At 51.2% G+C, this 16,946-nt stretch overlaps 1 protein-coding gene across 1 annotated transcript; it reads left to right on the forward strand.

The window, feature by feature from the left end:
- Window positions 1-3,184: 3,184 nt before the first annotated feature.
- On the forward strand, window positions 3,185-12,861 carry PSPN (persephin). Its single transcript, XM_060253237.1, has 2 exons — window positions 3,185-3,320; window positions 12,439-12,861. The coding sequence occupies exons 1-2, from the start codon at window positions 3,185-3,187 to the stop codon at window positions 12,855-12,857; spliced, it is 555 nt and encodes a 184-aa protein (XP_060109220.1). The 3' UTR covers window positions 12,858-12,861.
- The last annotated feature ends 4,085 nt before the right edge of the window (window positions 12,862-16,946 follow it).

Genomic DNA, 16,946 nt, shown 5'->3' on the forward strand with positions numbered 1-16,946 from the left:
TCACATAAGAACATAAGAGAAGGCATGTTGGATCAGGCCAGTGGCCCATCCAGTCCAACACTCTGAGTCACAGAAGAACAGAAGAGAAGCCATGTTGGATCAGGCGAATGGCCCATTCAGTCCAACACTCTGTGTCACATAAGAACAGAAGAGAAGCCATGTTGGATCAGGCCAGTGGCCCCTCCAGTCCAACACTCTGTGTCACATAAGAACATAAGAGAAGGCATGTTGGATCAGGCCAATGGCCCATCCAGTCCAACACTCTGAGTCACAGAAGAACAGAAGAGAAGCCATGTTGGATCAGTCCAATGACCCATCCACTCCAACACTCTGTGTCACATAAGAACAGAAGAGAAGCCATGTTGGATCAGGCCAATGACCCATCTACTCCAACACTCTGTGTCACATAAGAACAGAAGAGAAGCCATGTTGGATCAGGCCAATGACCCATCCAGTCCAACACTCTGTGCCACATAAGAACATAAGAGAAGGCATGTTGGATCAGGCCAATGGCCTATCCAGTCTAACACTCTTGTGCCACACACTGGCCAAAACCCAGGTGCCATCAGGACATAAAAACACACGAGAAGCCATGTTGGATCAGGCCAATGGCCCATCCAGTCCAACACTCTTTGTCACACAGTGGCCAAAAAAACCAGGTGCCATCAGGAGGTCCACCAGTGGGGCCAGGACACTAGAAGCCCTCCCACTGTTGCCTCCCCACAAGCGCCAAGAATACAGAGCATCACTTGCCCCAGACATAAGAACATAAGAGAAGCCGTGTTGGATCAGGCCAGTGGCCCATCCAGTTCAACACTCTGTATCGCACAATGGCCAAAAAAACCCCAGGTGCCATCAGGAGGTCCACCAGTGGGGCCAGGACACGAGAAGCCCTCCCACTGTTGCCCCTCCCAAGCACCAAGAATACAGAGCATCCCTGCCCCAGACAGAGAGTTCCGTCTATACCCTGCAGCTAACAAGTTTATCCAATCCCCTCTTGGACGGAAGGGGTTCCTGCTTGGGGGTTTGCAGGTGGGCAGGAGATGGGAGTGGCCCAGGGAACTCTTTTGGCTTGGAGATTTCTAGCATCACCATATAGTGACACCTAATAACATGTTTCCGCCTCTCACCTCACTCAGCCGCTTAATCGCCCCCCACACACACATGGCTTTCCCTCCCCATCCTACATTCACTCCCAAGTTCTATTATGCTCCTATTGATTCAGGTCTCATTTTGGGCAGGAGGACACAGGAGTGGAGATCCAGAACCTCTGAATTTTATTGTGCTCTTTCTTTCTTACATCTCCCCCCAAAAAACTTGCTTCTGGGCTCCGTTGTTCAAACCCCCTGGAAGAATTCTGCTGAACTCTAAGATCTCAGCGGAAGCTGGGTTCAGGTAGCTGGCTCAAGGTTGACTCAGCCTTCCATCCTTCCAATGTGGGTAAAATGAGTCCTCAGCTTGCTGGGGTGAAAGCGTAGATGACTGGGGAAGGCAATGGCAAACCACCCCGTCAAAAGTCTGCCGTGAAAACGTCGTGATGAGACGACACCCCAGAGTTGGAAACGACTGGTGCTTGCACAGGGAAATACCTTTACGTTTTACCTTTAAGATTTGACAAACTTTCTAATATTTTTCACCACAAAAACAAATGGGAAAAAAGCAAGACATATTAAGCAGACAGATGGCTTTCTATGTTTCACGCCACTGTGGCCACGTAGGAAAAAGTCATTTTAAAATTACGATGGGAGTAAGGTTTTATCGAGACAATTCTAATTCAAGAAGCATTTTAAGGTAGACCCTGAGGTAATATAATTCAGTACACCTTCTGGTGATGTGTGGCATACAAATGAGTTGGGCTAATGACTTCTGGCGCCTGTTTTTCTACAAAATGACCCAAGATATCGTCCTTTTGGACTGACTTGTCCCAAACGAGATGCTCCCCAGCTCATCAGCTTTCCCTCGGGGAGTTAATTTTAAAAACTGCTCTGCCACCCTTCTGATAGTAATAACCAACAGCCCTTGTGCTCAAGTGAAGCAATCTGTCCCTTTTGCACAGATTTGACTTGTCCCAGAAACTTCCCCGGTGCCTGACAAATCTAAACCTTTCCTCCTGGCACCAATTTCTCATCCACGCCTTGAGACCCCTGACCTGGGTCCTTCTAGCTGGCCCTGCGCATGGAACCAGGAGCATTTCTGAGAAGGCTACTTCTGAGGCGACTTTCGAGAAGGCTGCCTCCCTCTGGCTGGCAGCTCTAGCTGAGGGGTGTCCAAAGTGTGGTTTGGAGCCACAGGTGGCTCTTTCACACATATCGTGTGGCTCTTGAAGCCCCCAATCCCACCCCATTGGCTGGCTTGGAGAAGGCATTTGTCTGAAGAAGAAGAAGAAGAAGAAGAAGGTGATGATGATGAAGATGATGGTATTGGATTTATATCCCACCCTCCACTCCGAATGTGAGTCTCAGAGCGGCTCACAATCTCCTTTATCTCCCTCCCCCACAACAGACACCCTGTGAGGTGGGTGGGGCTGGAGAGGGCTCTCCCAGCAGCTGCCCTTTCAAGGACAACCTCTGCCAGAGCTATGGCTGACCCAAGGCCATTCCAGCAGGTGCAAGTGGAGGAGTGGGGAATCAAACCCGGTTCTCCCAGATAAGAGTCCGCACACTTAACCACTACACCAAAACTGGCTCTCTTTTGGAAAAGGCATTTGTCTCTTTAAACCACTTCTCCAAGCCAAGCCAGCTGACAGCTCGGGTAATGCATTTAAAGTTGCTTTCTTTTCACCTCTCCTTCCCCCATCTTTTTGCCGGCCTGCCTGCCTGCCTTCACTCCCTCCCACCCTCCCAGCTCTCAAACATCTGATGTTCATCTCTTGCGGCTCTGAAACATCTGATGTTTAGTCTATGTGGCTCTTACATTAAGCAAGTTTGGCCACCTCTGCTCTAGAGGCACGGCTGGAACCTGCCTGAAGCATCTCTGGAAAGCTGCAGTGATTTACGGGCCTTTTCTCAATGACACCTTAAGCCATCATCCGCTTCCTCCATCGGTAGCCGTGAACGAGAGCAAGGGTTAACGCTTGTCCTCCAACTGGTGATTCCCCCCTCCCTCCCACAGTTCCAAAGAAGATATAAATAAAGGGAAAGGAGTCCTTTTCCCTATAGAACTTGGCCAGAGAACCGGCGAAGGGATGGCCACTGTCCGATTCCTTGATGCCCTCGCGCTCATCCTATTGCTCCAACTCATTTCTTCCAGGCCTGCTGAAGGCAAAATGATACGGAAGAAGCCGGGGATTAGGACCGGAGACGTGCTGCAGACGCCTCCAGGTATGGCAAAGGGTAATCAACACATGGAAATTCACTGCCACAAGAGGTGGTGGTGGCTACAAGCATACACAGCTTCAAGAGAGGATTGGATAAGCATCTGGAGCAAGGGTCTCTCAGTGGCTATCAGCCTCAGCGTATCGTTGGAACTCTCTGTCTGGGGCAAGTGATGCTCTGTATTCTTGGTGCTGGGGGGCGGGGGGGGGGGAACAATGTGAGGACCTCTAGTGTCCTGGTCCCACTGATGGACCTCCTGATGGCACCTGGGTTTCTTGGCCACTGTGTGAAGCAGAGTGTTGGACTGGAGGGGCCATTGGCCTGATCCAACATGGCTTCTCTTATGTTCTTATATCTGGGGCAAATGATGCTCTGTATTCTTGGTGCTTGTGGGGGGGCACAGTGGGAGGGTTTCTGGTGTCCTGGCCCCACTGGTGGACCTCCTGATGGCACCTGGGGTTTTTTGGCCACTGTGTGACACAGAGTGTTAGACTGGATGGGCCACTGGCCTGATCCAGCATGGCTTCTCTTATGTTCTTATGTCTGGGGCAGTGATGTTCTGTATTCTTGGTGCTTGTGGGGGGGCACAGTGGGAGGGCTTCTGGTGTCCTGGCCCCACTGGTGGACCTCCTGATAGCACCTGGTTTTTTTGGCCACTGTGTGGCACAGAGTGTTGGAGTGGATGGGCCATTGGCCTGATCCAACATGGCTTCTCTTATGTTCTTCTGTGACACAGAGTGTTGGACTGGATGGGCCACTGGCCTGATCCAGCATGGCTTCTCTTATGTTCTTTATTGCCTTCGATAGCAGGAAAAGGCTGATGCCTGGGAAATGGACATTTTCTTGCACGTATGAATGTATGCATGTATGCTGTGTGTATGCGTGTTTATCAAGGGTGACTGTAGGCTGGGGGTGCTTATGGTGTGGTTCAGGAAACAAGCAGCGTGGGCTCTAACCCCTGATCCTTTACAGATCCCCTGGTTATGACCAGCTGCCCTAATTCCCCCACCCCATCCACCCACCCATCAGTCCTTGAATAACGGCAGGGCTAGCTTGATGGCGTAAGAAGTTGCTTGGGAAGCAACAGCTTTGGGGCCACCAACACAACCACCTGTGAGCCAAGAGGTGTTCCTCAAGGCCTTCTGAAGAGACAAGGGTGGCAGAAAGTACCATCAAGTTGCAGCCAATTTAGGGCAACCCGGTAGAGTTTTCAAGGCGAGAGATGTTCAGAAGTCATTTGCTGTTGCCTGGACTTCCTTGGTGGTCTCCCAACCAAGGACTAAGCAGGGCCCAACTTGCTTAGCTTCTGAGATCTGATGAGATCAGGTTAGCTAAGGCCATCCAAGTCAAGGCAAGAAACAAACAGAGATGGTTTGCCCTTGCTGGTCTCTGCATAGCAACCCCGGACTTCCTTGGTGGTCTCCCATTCAAGTACTAACCACAGCTGACCCTGGTTAGCTTCTGAGATCTGATGAGTATCCTAATGCCCCTGTATAAATCAATGGTGCGGGCTCATTTGGAGTCCCGTGTACAATTCTGGCCACCGCACCTCAAAAAAGATACTATAGCATTGGAAAAAGAGCAGAGAAGGGCAACTAGAATGATTCAAGGGCTGGAACACTTTCCCTATGAAGAAAGGTTAAAACGCTTGGGGCTCTTTAGCTTGGAGAAACGTCGACTGCGGGGTGACATGATCGAGGTATACAAGATTGTGCATGGTAGAGAGAAGGTAGAGAAAGAAGTCCTTTTCTCTCTTTCTCACTTGTGGGCATTCAATGAAATTTCTGAGCAGTCAGGTTAGAATGGATAAAAGGAAGTCCTTCTTCACCCAAAGGGTGATTAACATGTGGAATTCACTGCCGCAGGAGGTGGTGGCAGCTACAAGCATAGCCAGCTTCAAGAGGGGATTGGATAAGCATCTGGAGCAGAGGTCCATCAGTGGCTATTAGCCGCACCGTATTGTTGGAACTCTCTGTCTGGGGCAGTGATGCTCTGTATTCTTGGTGCTTGTGGGGGGGCCACAGTGGGAGGGCTTCTACTTTTCTGGCCCCACTGATGGACCTCCTGATGGCACCTGGTTTGTTGGCCACAGTGTGACACAGAATGGTGGACTGGATGGGTCATTGGCCTGATCCAACATGGATTCTCTTATGTTCTTATGTGACACAGAGTGTTGGACTGGATGGGCCATTGGCCTGATCCAACATGGATTCTCTTATGTTCTTATGTGACACAGAGTGTTGGACTGGATGGGCCATTGGCCTGATCCAACAGGGCTTCTCTTATGTTCTTCTGTGACACAGAGTGTTGGACTGGAGGGGCCATTGGCCTGATCCAACAGGGCTTCTCTTATGTTCTTATGTGACACAGAGTGTTGGACTGGATGGGCCATTGGCCTGATCCAACAGGGCTTCTCTTATGTTCTTATGTGACACAGAGTGTTGGACTGCAGGAGCCACTTGCCTGATCCAACATGGCTTCTCTTGTGTTCTTATGTGACACATAGTGTTGGACTGGAGGGGCCATTGGCCTGATCCAACATGGATTCTCTTATGTTCTTATGTGACACAGAGTGTTGGACTGGATGGGCCACTGGCCTGATCCAACATGGCTTCTCTTATGTTCTTATGTGACACAGAGTGTTGGACTGGATGGGCCATTGGCCTGATCCAACATGGCTTCTCTTATGTTCTTATGTGACACAGAATGTTGGACTGGATGGGGCACTGGCCTGATCCAACAGGGCTTCTCTTATGTTCTTATGTGACACAGAGTGTTGGACTGGATGGGCCATTGGCCTGATCCAACATGGCTTCTCTTATGTTCTTATGTGACACAGAGTGTTGGACTGGATGGGCCATTGGCCTGATCCAACAGGGCTTCTCTTATGTTCTTTTGTGACACAGAGTGTTGGACTGGAGGGGCCTTTGGCCTGATCCAACAGGGCTTCTCTTATGTTCTTATGTGACACAGAGTGTTGGACTGGAGGGGCCACTGGCCTGATCCAACATGCCTTCTCTTATGTTCTTATGGAATGAGCATCCAGAACTGTGCGGCTATCTTCAAGTGGGGCCCAGACAGAACTCCAAAAATATGTGATGGCACTTGCTGTGAGAACTGCCAGACGGAAGGGGCAGTTTGTCCCTTTCATCCATGGCATCAGCAAGCGCAGAGAAAGTCTTGATGGGCCACCAGAAGGTACTGAGGAGAAAGATCTGGGCCACAATCTCTGATAAGAGATGACTGGATAATCTTCAGTCTTCCCCCTCATACAGGCTAACCCACCATAAATAGGTTTGCCAATCCACAGGTGGGGGCAGGGGATCCCCCAATGTTGAGGCCCTCCCCCCACTTCAGGGTCATCAGAAAGGGGGGGGGAGGGAAATGTCTGCTGGGCACTCCATTATACTCGATGGCAGGGGTGGCCACACGTGGCTCTTTCACACATATTGTGTGGCTCTTGAAGCCCCCACTGCCCCGTCAGCTGACTTGGAGAAAGCATTTGCCTCTTTAAATCAGGAGAGCCAGTTTGGTGTAGTGGTGAAGTGTGCGGACTCTTATCTGGGAGAACCGGGTTTGATTCCCCACTTCTCCACTTTGCAGCTGCTGGAATGGCCTTGGGTCAGCCAGAGCTCTCTTATCTGGGAGAACCGGGTTTGATTCACCACTCCTCCACTTTGCAGCTGCTGGAATGGCCTTGGGTCAGCCATAGCTCTCTTATCTGGGAGAACCGGGTTTGATTCCCCACTCCTCCACTTGCAGCTGCTGGAATGGCCTTGGGTCACCCATAGCTCTCTTGTCTGGGAGAACTGGGTTTGATTCCCCACTCTTCCACTTGCACCTGCTGGAATGGCCTTGGGTCAGCCAGAGCTCTCTTATCTGGGAGAACTGGGTTTGATTCCCCACTCCTTCACTTGCACCTGCTAGCATGGCCTTGGGCAGGCCAGAGCTCTGGCAGAGGTTGTCCTTGAAAGGGCAGCTGCTGTGAGAGCCCTCTCCAGCCCCACCCTCCTCACAGGGTGTCTGTTGTGGGGGAAGAAGGTAAAGGAGATTGTGAGCCACTCTGAGACTCTTCGGAGTGGAGGGCGGGATATAAATCCAATATCTTCATCTACCTCACAGGGTGTCTGTTGTGGGGGAGGAAGGTAAAGGAGATTGTGAGCCGCTCTGAGACTCTTCAAAGTGGAGGGCAGGATATAAATCCAATATCTTCTTCTTCTCTCAGCCCCACCCACCTCACAGGGTGTCTGTTGTGGGGGAGGAACGTAAAGGAGATTGTGAGCCGTTCTGAGACTCTTCGGAGTGGAGGGCGGGATATAAATCCAATATCTTCATCTACCTCACAGGGTGTCTGTTGTGGGGGAGGAAGGTAAAGAAGATTGTGAGCCGCTCTGAGACTCTTCGAAGTGGAGGGCAGGATATAAATCCAATATCTTCTTCTTCTCTCAGCCCCACCCACCTCACAGGGTGTCTGTTGTGGGGGAGGAACGTAAAGGAGATTGTGAGCCGCTCTGAGACTCTTCGAAGTGGAGGACGGGATATAAATCCAGTATCTTCTTCTTCTTCTCCACGCCAAGCCAGATGGCGGCTTGAAGAATGCATTTAAAGTTGCTTTCTTTCCACCTCTCCTTCCATTCTCATCTTCCTTCCTTCCTCCTGGCTCTCGAACATCTGATGTTCTTGTTTTGTGGCTCTCAAACATCTGACATTCATGTCTTACGGCTCTCAAATGTTTGACGTTTATGTCTTGAGGCTCTCAAGCATCTGATGTTTATTCTATGTGGCTCTTACATTGAGCAGGTTTGGCTGCCTCTCCTCTATGGGGACCGATTCCCATAGATTATAATGGAGAATTGATCTGTGGGCATCTGGAGCTCTGGAGGGGCTGTTCTTTGAGATAGAGGCACCAGATTTTCAGCATAGCATTTGGCCCCTCTCCTCAAAACACCTGCCAAGTTTCAAAAGGATTAGACCAGGGGGTCCAATTCTATGAGCTCCCAAAGAAAGTGCCCCTATCCTTCACTATTTAAAATGGAGGGAAGGCAGTTAAAAGGTGTGAGGTCCCTTTCATCGTGATGGTCAGAACTCCCTTTGGAGTTCAATCGTGCTTGTCACAACCTTGCGCCTGGCTCCACCCCCAATGTCTCCTAGCTCCACCCCCCATAGTCTCCAGATATTTCTTGAACTGGACCAGCAATGCTAGGCCCAATCTGCAGATACCTAAATCTGCGGAATGGGGTCTTGCGGACTATACAGCAGGTAGGGTTGCCAAGTCCAATTTAAGAAATATCTGGGGACTTTGGGGGTGGAGCCAGGAGACTTTGGGGGTGGAGTCAGGAGACATTAGGGGTGGAGCCAAGATCAAGGCTGTGACAAGCATAATTGAACTCCAAAGGGAGTTCTGGCCATCACATTTAAAGGGACGGCACACCTTTAATTGACAAAACAGATCTTTCTACAAACCTGAGAATGGTATGCAGAAAAATCAGAAAGCTAAAGAAAAATACTCTGGGTGGTTTGTGGCCATTGCTAGGCAATCACAACACTATTGCCAGGTAAAGCCTTGGTTTCTCTCAGTAAAAGCACTGGGACAAGGCAGCACTCTTTCCAGGGCTGTTTGGCCTTTGAGAGAGGACTCATCATGATCAGACCTGTAATAAATCCCTAGTCCAAGGGTGTTTGCTTAATGGGGCTGCAGAACACAAAATTACAAAATCCTGACAATGTGAACCTTCACTCACCAGTCTGGTAAGGTGCCACCAACCCCTTTTACCATCCCAACAGTCAGAAGACAAGAGGCAAACTTCTAACCTTCCTGGAACTAAACAAGAAAGTCAGCCCTGCAAGGTTGGACACTTGCAAAAATGAGTTTCCACAAACAATTAAACTGTAGGCAAGCACTTGGCCTAGGAACTTAAATTAGGATTGAAGCCACTTGAGCACAAAAGTTCACAAATATAATTAAAAATAGATTTATTTAAAGTGTGCAAGAATATTTCAAAAGAGAACAAGCAGCAGGAAATCAGATCAATAAAGTTATTTGTATGAGACTAACTACACAAAAATACAAATTGCAAGATGTTACCATTCCAAAGTTGCTCAGCAAGCAAAGTCTGTCTCCAGAGTTTGCATGGGCAGAGTGTCTGATCCATGTCAAGTAGTTTTCAAAGAATGCATCCAAAATCAAGGAGCAAGAAGCTACTCATGCCTTGCCAGTTGTGAACTGCTAATTGAAAAGGCTAACACTGAAGATGGGATCCAACGTGGTTTGGGTCTGTAAGGAGTGGAAAGTGGTCTAAAGGCCCCACCAGCGTGACTACCGCCAGGCCAGCCAGGGACACTCACCTGCTGCTGCTGCCGCGGGAGACTGCCGCCCGAGTGGAGTGGAGCGGCGCCGATAAGGGCGCGACGGCGCCAACGCCAGGCCAGCCAGGGACACTCACCTGCTGCTGCTGCCGCCGCCGCCGCCGCGGGAGACTGCCGCCCGAGCGGAGTGCAGCAGAGTGCAGCGGCAGCGAGGAGGGCGCGACGGCGCCAAGCCAGGCCAGCCAGGGACACTCACCTGCTGCTGCTGCCGCCGCCGCGGGAGACTGCCGCCCGTTTGGAGTGCAGCAGAGTGCAGCGGCAGCGAGGAGGGCGCGACGGCGCCAAGCCAGGCCAGCCAGGGACACTCACCTGCTGCTGCCGCCGCCGCGGGAGACTGCCGCCCGAGCGGAGTGTAGCGGAGTGCAGCAGCACCGAAGAGGGCGCGACGGCGCCAACGCCAGGCTAGCTTCCCCTTCTCCCGCTTCCGTTTTTTTAGGGAGCGGGGGGAAAGGCTGAAAAACCTGGGGTCCCCCGCTAGGGCGGGAGGGTTGGCAGCCCTAACAGCAGGGGTGGGGAACCTTTTTTCTGCCAAGCGCCATAAGGATATTTATAACATCATTCGCGGGCCATACAAAATTATCAACTAAAAAAACAGTGCTCCATCAAGGGAGAATGATTCAGGCCAGCAAAATTAATCCAAATAATTGTTTTTCTATCAGAAGTCATGTGGGGAAAGCCTAATCTGGCACGCACACACACACACACACACGGCCCGCCGCCCTAGGCAAATGCCTAGGTCCAGGGCTTTTTTGTAGAAAAAGCCCAGCAGGAACTCAGCATATTAGACCACGTCCCCTAATATTAGCATATTAGGTCACACTCTCTGGGATAATCAAGTGCAAACTGAACGGTGACAGTAACTTCTCCAGGCCCTGCAGTAGGGTTGCCAATCCCCAGGTGGGGGCACGGGATCCCCCGGTTTGGAGACCCTCTCCCCGCTTCAGGGTCGTCAGAAAGCGGGGGGGGGGGGGGAGGGGAGGGAAATGTCTTCTGGGAACTCTATTATTCCCTATAGAGATTTATTCCCATAGAAAATCATGGAGAATTGATCCGCGGGTATCTGGGGCTCTGGGAGGGCTGTTTTGGGGGGTAGAGGCACCACATTTTCAGTATAGCATCTAGCACCTCTCCCCAAAATACCCCCCAAGTTTCAAAAATATTGGACCAGGGGGTCCAATTCTATGAGCCCCCAAAGAAGGTGCCCCTATCCTTCATTATTTCCTATGGAAGGAAGGAATTTAAAAGGTGTGCCGTCCCTTTAAATGTGATGGCCAGAACTCCCTTGGAGTTCATTTATGCTTGTCACAGCCTTGATCTTGGCTCCACCCCTAATGTCTCCTGGCTCCGCCCCCAAAGTCCCCAGAGATTTCTTGAATTGGACTTGGCAACCCTACGCTGCAGCAATTCTGGCCGGTCAGCCAGGCCCCAGGGAGGCTGCTGCACAGTACATCTGGGCCCTGCGATCCCTGCCTGGCCCTGGGAAGGCTGTTGCACAGTGTGTTTGGGCCCCACGATCCTCGCTGGCCAGCCAGGCACCAGGGAGGCTGCCACATGGCTCTGTTCGGCCCAGCAATCCCTGAGGGCCACACCAAGTAATCTCGAGGGCCGCATACGGCCCTCAGGACAGAGGTTCCCCACCCCTGCTATACAGATTCACTTCCTCTGTCCTGGAGGCATGTTAAGAGTGGAGTTTGAGAGCCTCTCTAGGCCCAAAGCAGCTCCTAGGACTTACCTTTGGAATTCTTGTTCTTGTGGTGGCAGCTTCTGCTGAAACAATGTTTGTTTGTGTGTGTGTGTGTGTGTGTGCACTTGTGCTTGCATTCCTGGAAGTCATAGTGACTGGGGCTTGGATGTGTTTCCGGGAGATGGCTATATTGCCTGCCTTTGCGTCCCAGCCCTGGTATTCCTTTGCAGGTGTCCCATCCAAGTCCTTGCCAGGGTCGGCCCTGCTTCGCTTCTGAGATCTGATGAGATCAGGCTTGTGTGGGCTACCCAGGCCAGGGTCCAAAACGAGGTCAATCAAACCTCCAGTCACCCACCTGAAGCCCTGCTGGGCAAAAGCCCCATGTGGCCCCCACACCTTTCTACAAACACGGGATGGGCGCAAGGGAAGATATTGGTGGGCAGCACAGTGCCCGGGGGCACCAGGCTCGGGAACCTTGGTCTGGCACACGGGTGGCCAAAATTGCTTAACTTTAAGAGTCACGTAGAATAAATCTCAGATGTTTGAGAGCAGCAAGGTGTGAACATCAGATGTTTGAGAGCCAGGAAGGAAAGGAGGGAGAGAGGGAGGGAGAGAGAGAGGGAGAGAGAGGGAGAGAGAGAGAGGGAGAGAGAGAGGGAGGGAGAGCGAGGGAGAGAGAGAGGGAGAGAGAGGGAGAGAGGGAGGGAGAGTGAGGGAGAGAGAGAGGGAGGGAGAGCGAGGGAGAGAGAGAGGGAGGGAGAGCGAGGGAGAAAGAGGGAGAGAGAGAGAGAGAGAAGGAAGGCAGGAAAGAAGGAAGGAAGGAAGGAAGGAAGAGGAGGGAGGGAAAGGTGGAAAGAAAGCAACTTTAAATACATTCTCCAATACATTCTTCTCTTGGAGAAGTGATTTAAAGAGACAAATACCTTCTCCAAGCTGGCCGATTTAAGAGCCACATAATATGCATGAAAGAGCCACACGTGGCTCCCGAACCACAGTTCAGCCACCCCTGGTCCAGCACGTCCCTACAGCAAGATGCCGCTTTTCTACGCTCTTCTTCTCCTCGTTCTGTTGCAGACATCCAGCCCTCCGAAGGAGCACCTTGGACCAGCGACAACCCCCCCGGCCCCCTCGAGAGCCCCCCACCCAGACGGTCCCCCGGCCCCTCCGGCAGCCGGCCAAAGCGCCACGTGCGGGACCAGCCCGAAGAGCCGGAGTGCCACCTCCGCAGCTTGCTGGTGCGCGTCAAAGACCTGGGCTTGGGCTACGACTCGGAGGAAAGCATCCTCTTCAAGTACTGCGCCGGCCGCTGCCCCAAGGCCCGCAGCAACCACGCCATGACCCTCGCCCTCCTGCTGCAGAAGAACGGGATCCCGGCCCTGGGGGAGCCATGCTGCCGGCCCTCCCGCTATGAGGACGTGGCCTTCCTGGACGACGGCCACCAGTGGCACGAGGTGGAGCAGCTCTCGGCGGCTTCCTGCGGTTGCGTGGGGTGACCACCGGGGGGCAGCAGCAAAGCAGGACCTTGCCACGTTTCGAACCTGGGCTCTCAGTAACCGGATTTAGCAAAGGCCGCCTGCATATCCCCAGCTCCATCGCTCCAGAGAGTCCCAAGTTGGGGAGAAACAAATGGCGCCGCCCGATCCCCACATCCAGACCTTGTTTGGGGCAGCTCACAGAAGTGGAGCTCTGGAACTTCTACATTCTATTGTGCTCTTTCTTTCTTAACCCTCCCCCACCCCAAAAAAATACTTGCTTCTGGGCTCCATGGTTCAAACCCCCTGGGAGAATTTCGCTGTGCTCCAAGAGAGCCAGTTTGGTGTAGCGGTTAAGTGTGCGGACTCTTATCTGGGAGAACCGGGTTTGATTCTGCACTCCTCCGCTTGCAGCTGCTGGAATGGCCTTGGGTCAGCCATAGCTCTCGCAGAGCTGTCCTTGAAAGGGCAGCTGCTGTGAGAGCTCTCTCAGCCTCACCCACCTCAAAGGGTTTGATTCCCCACTCCTCCACTTGCAGCTGCTGGAATGGCCTTGGGTCAGCCATCGCTCTCGCAGAGCTGTCCTTGAAAGGGCAGCTGCTGTGAGAGCCCTCTCAGCCCCACTCACCTCACAGGGTGTCTGTTGTGGGGGGAGAAGATATAGGAGATTGTAAGCAGCTCCGAGTCTCTGATTCAGAGTATAAATCTGCAGTCTTCTTCTAAGATTTGAAAAACTGTCTAATATTTCCCCACACAAACAAAAGGGAAAATAACCAAAACCTATAAAGAAGACAGATGAAAATCTTTATCAGGCCACTGTGGAGAAACTAATTGAAAAAGCGCAGTGTTCCCTCTAAGCTGTGAAGTCTTGTGAGCAAAAATTCTACTTTGGGAGCTACTGGCATTAAAGTTGTGAGCTAATGCAGAAATCAGCTTGCTTTAGTACCATTTTTCCTGAGCCAACACACAAAAAAGTGTGAGCCAGAGGCTAAAAAATTGTGATCTAGCTCACACTAACTCAGCCTAGAGGGAACACTGGATGGGAGTCAGGTTTTACTAGGACAATTCTAATTCAAGAAGCATTTGAAGGGAGATGCAGAGCGGATTATGACTGAGTACACCTTCCGGCAATGTCAGGGCTCTGTGTGGCATATGCAAATGAGTTGCGCCAATGAGCTCCAGCATCTCTTTTTCTACAAAACGCCCCCTGCCTGCATCAGTGGAGCCCCTGGTGCCTTCAGTCAACCCAATGCCGCTCCTCAGATGGAATCCAGGCAGGAGGGGGTGGCTCATTAAACAAGCCGAGATATTTATGAAAGATTTGTAACTTATTTAATTTATTCCTTCTCCTAAATATGGGGAGGGATTGACATTCTCCCCCCGCCCCCCCCCCCCAGTCTCCCTTTATTTATTTGCTTATTTCTCTGGTGAAAAAAGCCAGGGACATCTGTTCCCAGACTTACATTGAGAAAGAATGACTCATTTGTACCCTCCAGTGGCTGAGAAACAGACAGATGAACCAAGGAGACACAATTTCCAGGCCTGGGGATGACCATCAATCATTTGGAGATGAGGATTGTTGCCAGTTTGGTGCAGTGGTTAAATGTGCGGGCTTTCTTCTGAGAGAACCGGGTTTGATTCCCCACTCCTCCACTTGCAGCTGCTGGAATAGCCTTGGGTCAACCATGGCTCTCGCAGAGTTGTCCTTGAAAGGGCAGCTTCTGGGAGCGCTCTCTCAGCCCTGCCCATCTCACAGGGAGTCTGCTGTGGTGGAGGAAGGGAAAGGAGATTGTAGGCTGCTCTGAGACTCTGTCCTTGAAAGGGCAGCTTCTGGGAGAGCTCTCTCAGCCCCACCTACCTCACAGGGTGTCTGTTGTGGGGGAGGAAGGGGAAGGAGATTGTAGGCTGCTCTGAGACTCTGTCCTTGAAAGGGCAACTGCTGTGAGAGCCCTCTCCAGCCCCACCCACCTCATAGGGTGTCTGTTGTGGGGGAGGAAAGGGAAGGAGATTGTAGGTCGCTCCAAGACTCTGAGATTTGGATTATATAAATCCAATACTTTCTTCTTCTTCTAACTTCAGTCGTGAGGACACGATCCCTCCTCACTCTTTACTGACAGTTTGCGCTGTGACCCAGATAAAGTTTGGAATTCACGCTTTAACAGTCTCGCTCTACAACTTCTCATTCTTGTTTCAATGCTAGATGAAAGAAAATAAATCATTATTGTGTACCTAAGTCATACCAGGTACCGGGCAGTATTTTTGGGGGGGTTGAGAGGGGAAAGGTGGAATTAAAACCTCTCCACAAACTTAAATTCAAAGGAAAAAGTTCCAAACATCTCAACACTCACAGCATTTATCAGCATATCGCCGGCGCAATTCACAGCTCCTCTGCTTGGAAGGCAACACGGAGGGTATAATTTAGAGTGTTTTTTTTAAAGAGAGGAAAAGAGTAGAGAGCAGGAGAAAGAGTGAGAAAGGAGAAAACAGAAAGATAAACGTACAAAGCAACCAGTTAAAAATAAAACCTAGATTCGAGACCAGGGGCACCTTAGAAACCAATGAGATGCTGGGGGCATCAGCTTTCAATAGCCAAAGGAAGGTGACGAAGATGGTGAGGGGTCTGGAGACCAAGTCCTATGAAGAAAGGCTGAAGGAGCTGGGCATGTTTAGCCTGGAGAGGAGGCTAAACTCCATCCTCTGTTAGACAGCCCTTCAAGTACTGTACAAAACAGGAAAATGGACTCAAGCGGGAAAGGTCTGATCCAGCCCAGTGTCTCCTGTGTTCTTCACTATTTCCCCCCTTTCCACATTCACTCTAAAGAGCCAAATGCCTTCTTTAGGTTTTATAACTGTATCTGCTTGATCACAACTGTTCTTTTTGTTTAATGAAAACGTGAAGGGAGTTCAGAAGCGTGTGAAACTCCCTTTGGTATTTTTGAGGGAAAGCCGCATAGCGCAGAAAGCCGAAAACTCATTCTGTAGCACCGGGCTACAAGATCCCAGGGCATTAAGTTGGAAGAAACAACCCTGCATTTTCTAAAAACTGCTTGTCCACTCAGATGTACACATAATTCTGACCAGAGGTTTTTTTGTAGCAGGAACAACTTTGCCTGTTAGGCCACACCCCCCTGATGTAGCCAATCCTCCTGGAGCTTACAGGGCCTACTGTAAGCTCTTGGAGGATTGGCTACATCAGGGGGGTGCGGCCTAATAGGCAAAGGAGTTCCTGCTACAAAAAAGAAGCCCTGCCTCTATTCACACTGGTGAGTCACAAATTGGCAGCTCTGTGATTTCTCCTTCTGCTAAGATGCTTTACGGTGCTCCTCCACCGGACACACTTGTATTATTGTGAATGCAGTTCAAGAAAGGGAGATAGGATCAGAGCTGGAAGGGACCTCCAGGGTCACCTAGTCCAACGCCCTGCACAATGCAGGAAACACAATGCCGCCACAACACACCCACCCACCCAGTGACCCCTGCAGGCTCCATGCCCAATAAATGGCAACAAACCCTCCAGGATTCCTGGCTAAACTGGCCTGGAGAAAAATTGTTGCCTGACGCCAAAGTCCGATGGAGTGTGTAAAGCCGGGTTCCCAACCCTTTCCCAATCTGCAAGCACCTTTTTGATTCTAATTAAACATGGGAGGCACAGTCACAAAATGGCTGCCGCAGGCGGTGGAACCCGTCGCAAAATAGATGCACCAGCTTCCCTTCAGTCACACAGTGTAGATCCTTGTGCCGTGGTGGCTGAAGCAACTTAAAAAAAGCAAAAACAAAAACTGCGCAGCCAAATCAATCAGAAGCCTTCCAGGCAGAAGCCCCACCCGTCCACTCCAAAGGTCAATCAGAAGCCTTCAAGGCACAAGTCCTACCCACCCCAATGGACAATCAGAAGCCTTCAAGGAAGAAGCCCCACCCACTTCCAGGCAGAAGCCCCTCCCACCCACTCCAATGGCCAATCAGAAGCCTTCAAGGCAGAAGCCCCACCCAATCAGAAGCCTTCAAGGCACAAGTCCCACCCACCCACTCCAATGGCCAATCAGAAGCCTTCAAGGAAGAAGCCCCACCCACTTCCAGGCAGAAGCCCCTCCCATCCACTCCAATGGCCAA

This window comes from Heteronotia binoei, chromosome 13 (genome assembly GCF_032191835.1).
Source record: "Heteronotia binoei isolate CCM8104 ecotype False Entrance Well chromosome 13, APGP_CSIRO_Hbin_v1, whole genome shotgun sequence".
NCBI classification, from domain to species: Eukaryota; Metazoa; Chordata; class Lepidosauria; order Squamata; family Gekkonidae; genus Heteronotia; species Heteronotia binoei.

Coding starts and splice junctions, on each gene's coding strand:
- PSPN (XM_060253237.1), top strand. CDS start 3,185: ATGGCCACTGTCCGATTCCTTGATGCCCTCGCGCTCATCCTATTGCTC. Junction 3,321..12,438: donor CGTGCTGCAGACGCCTCCAG/GTATGGCAAAGG, acceptor GTTCTGTTGCAG/ACATCCAGCCCTCCGAAGGA.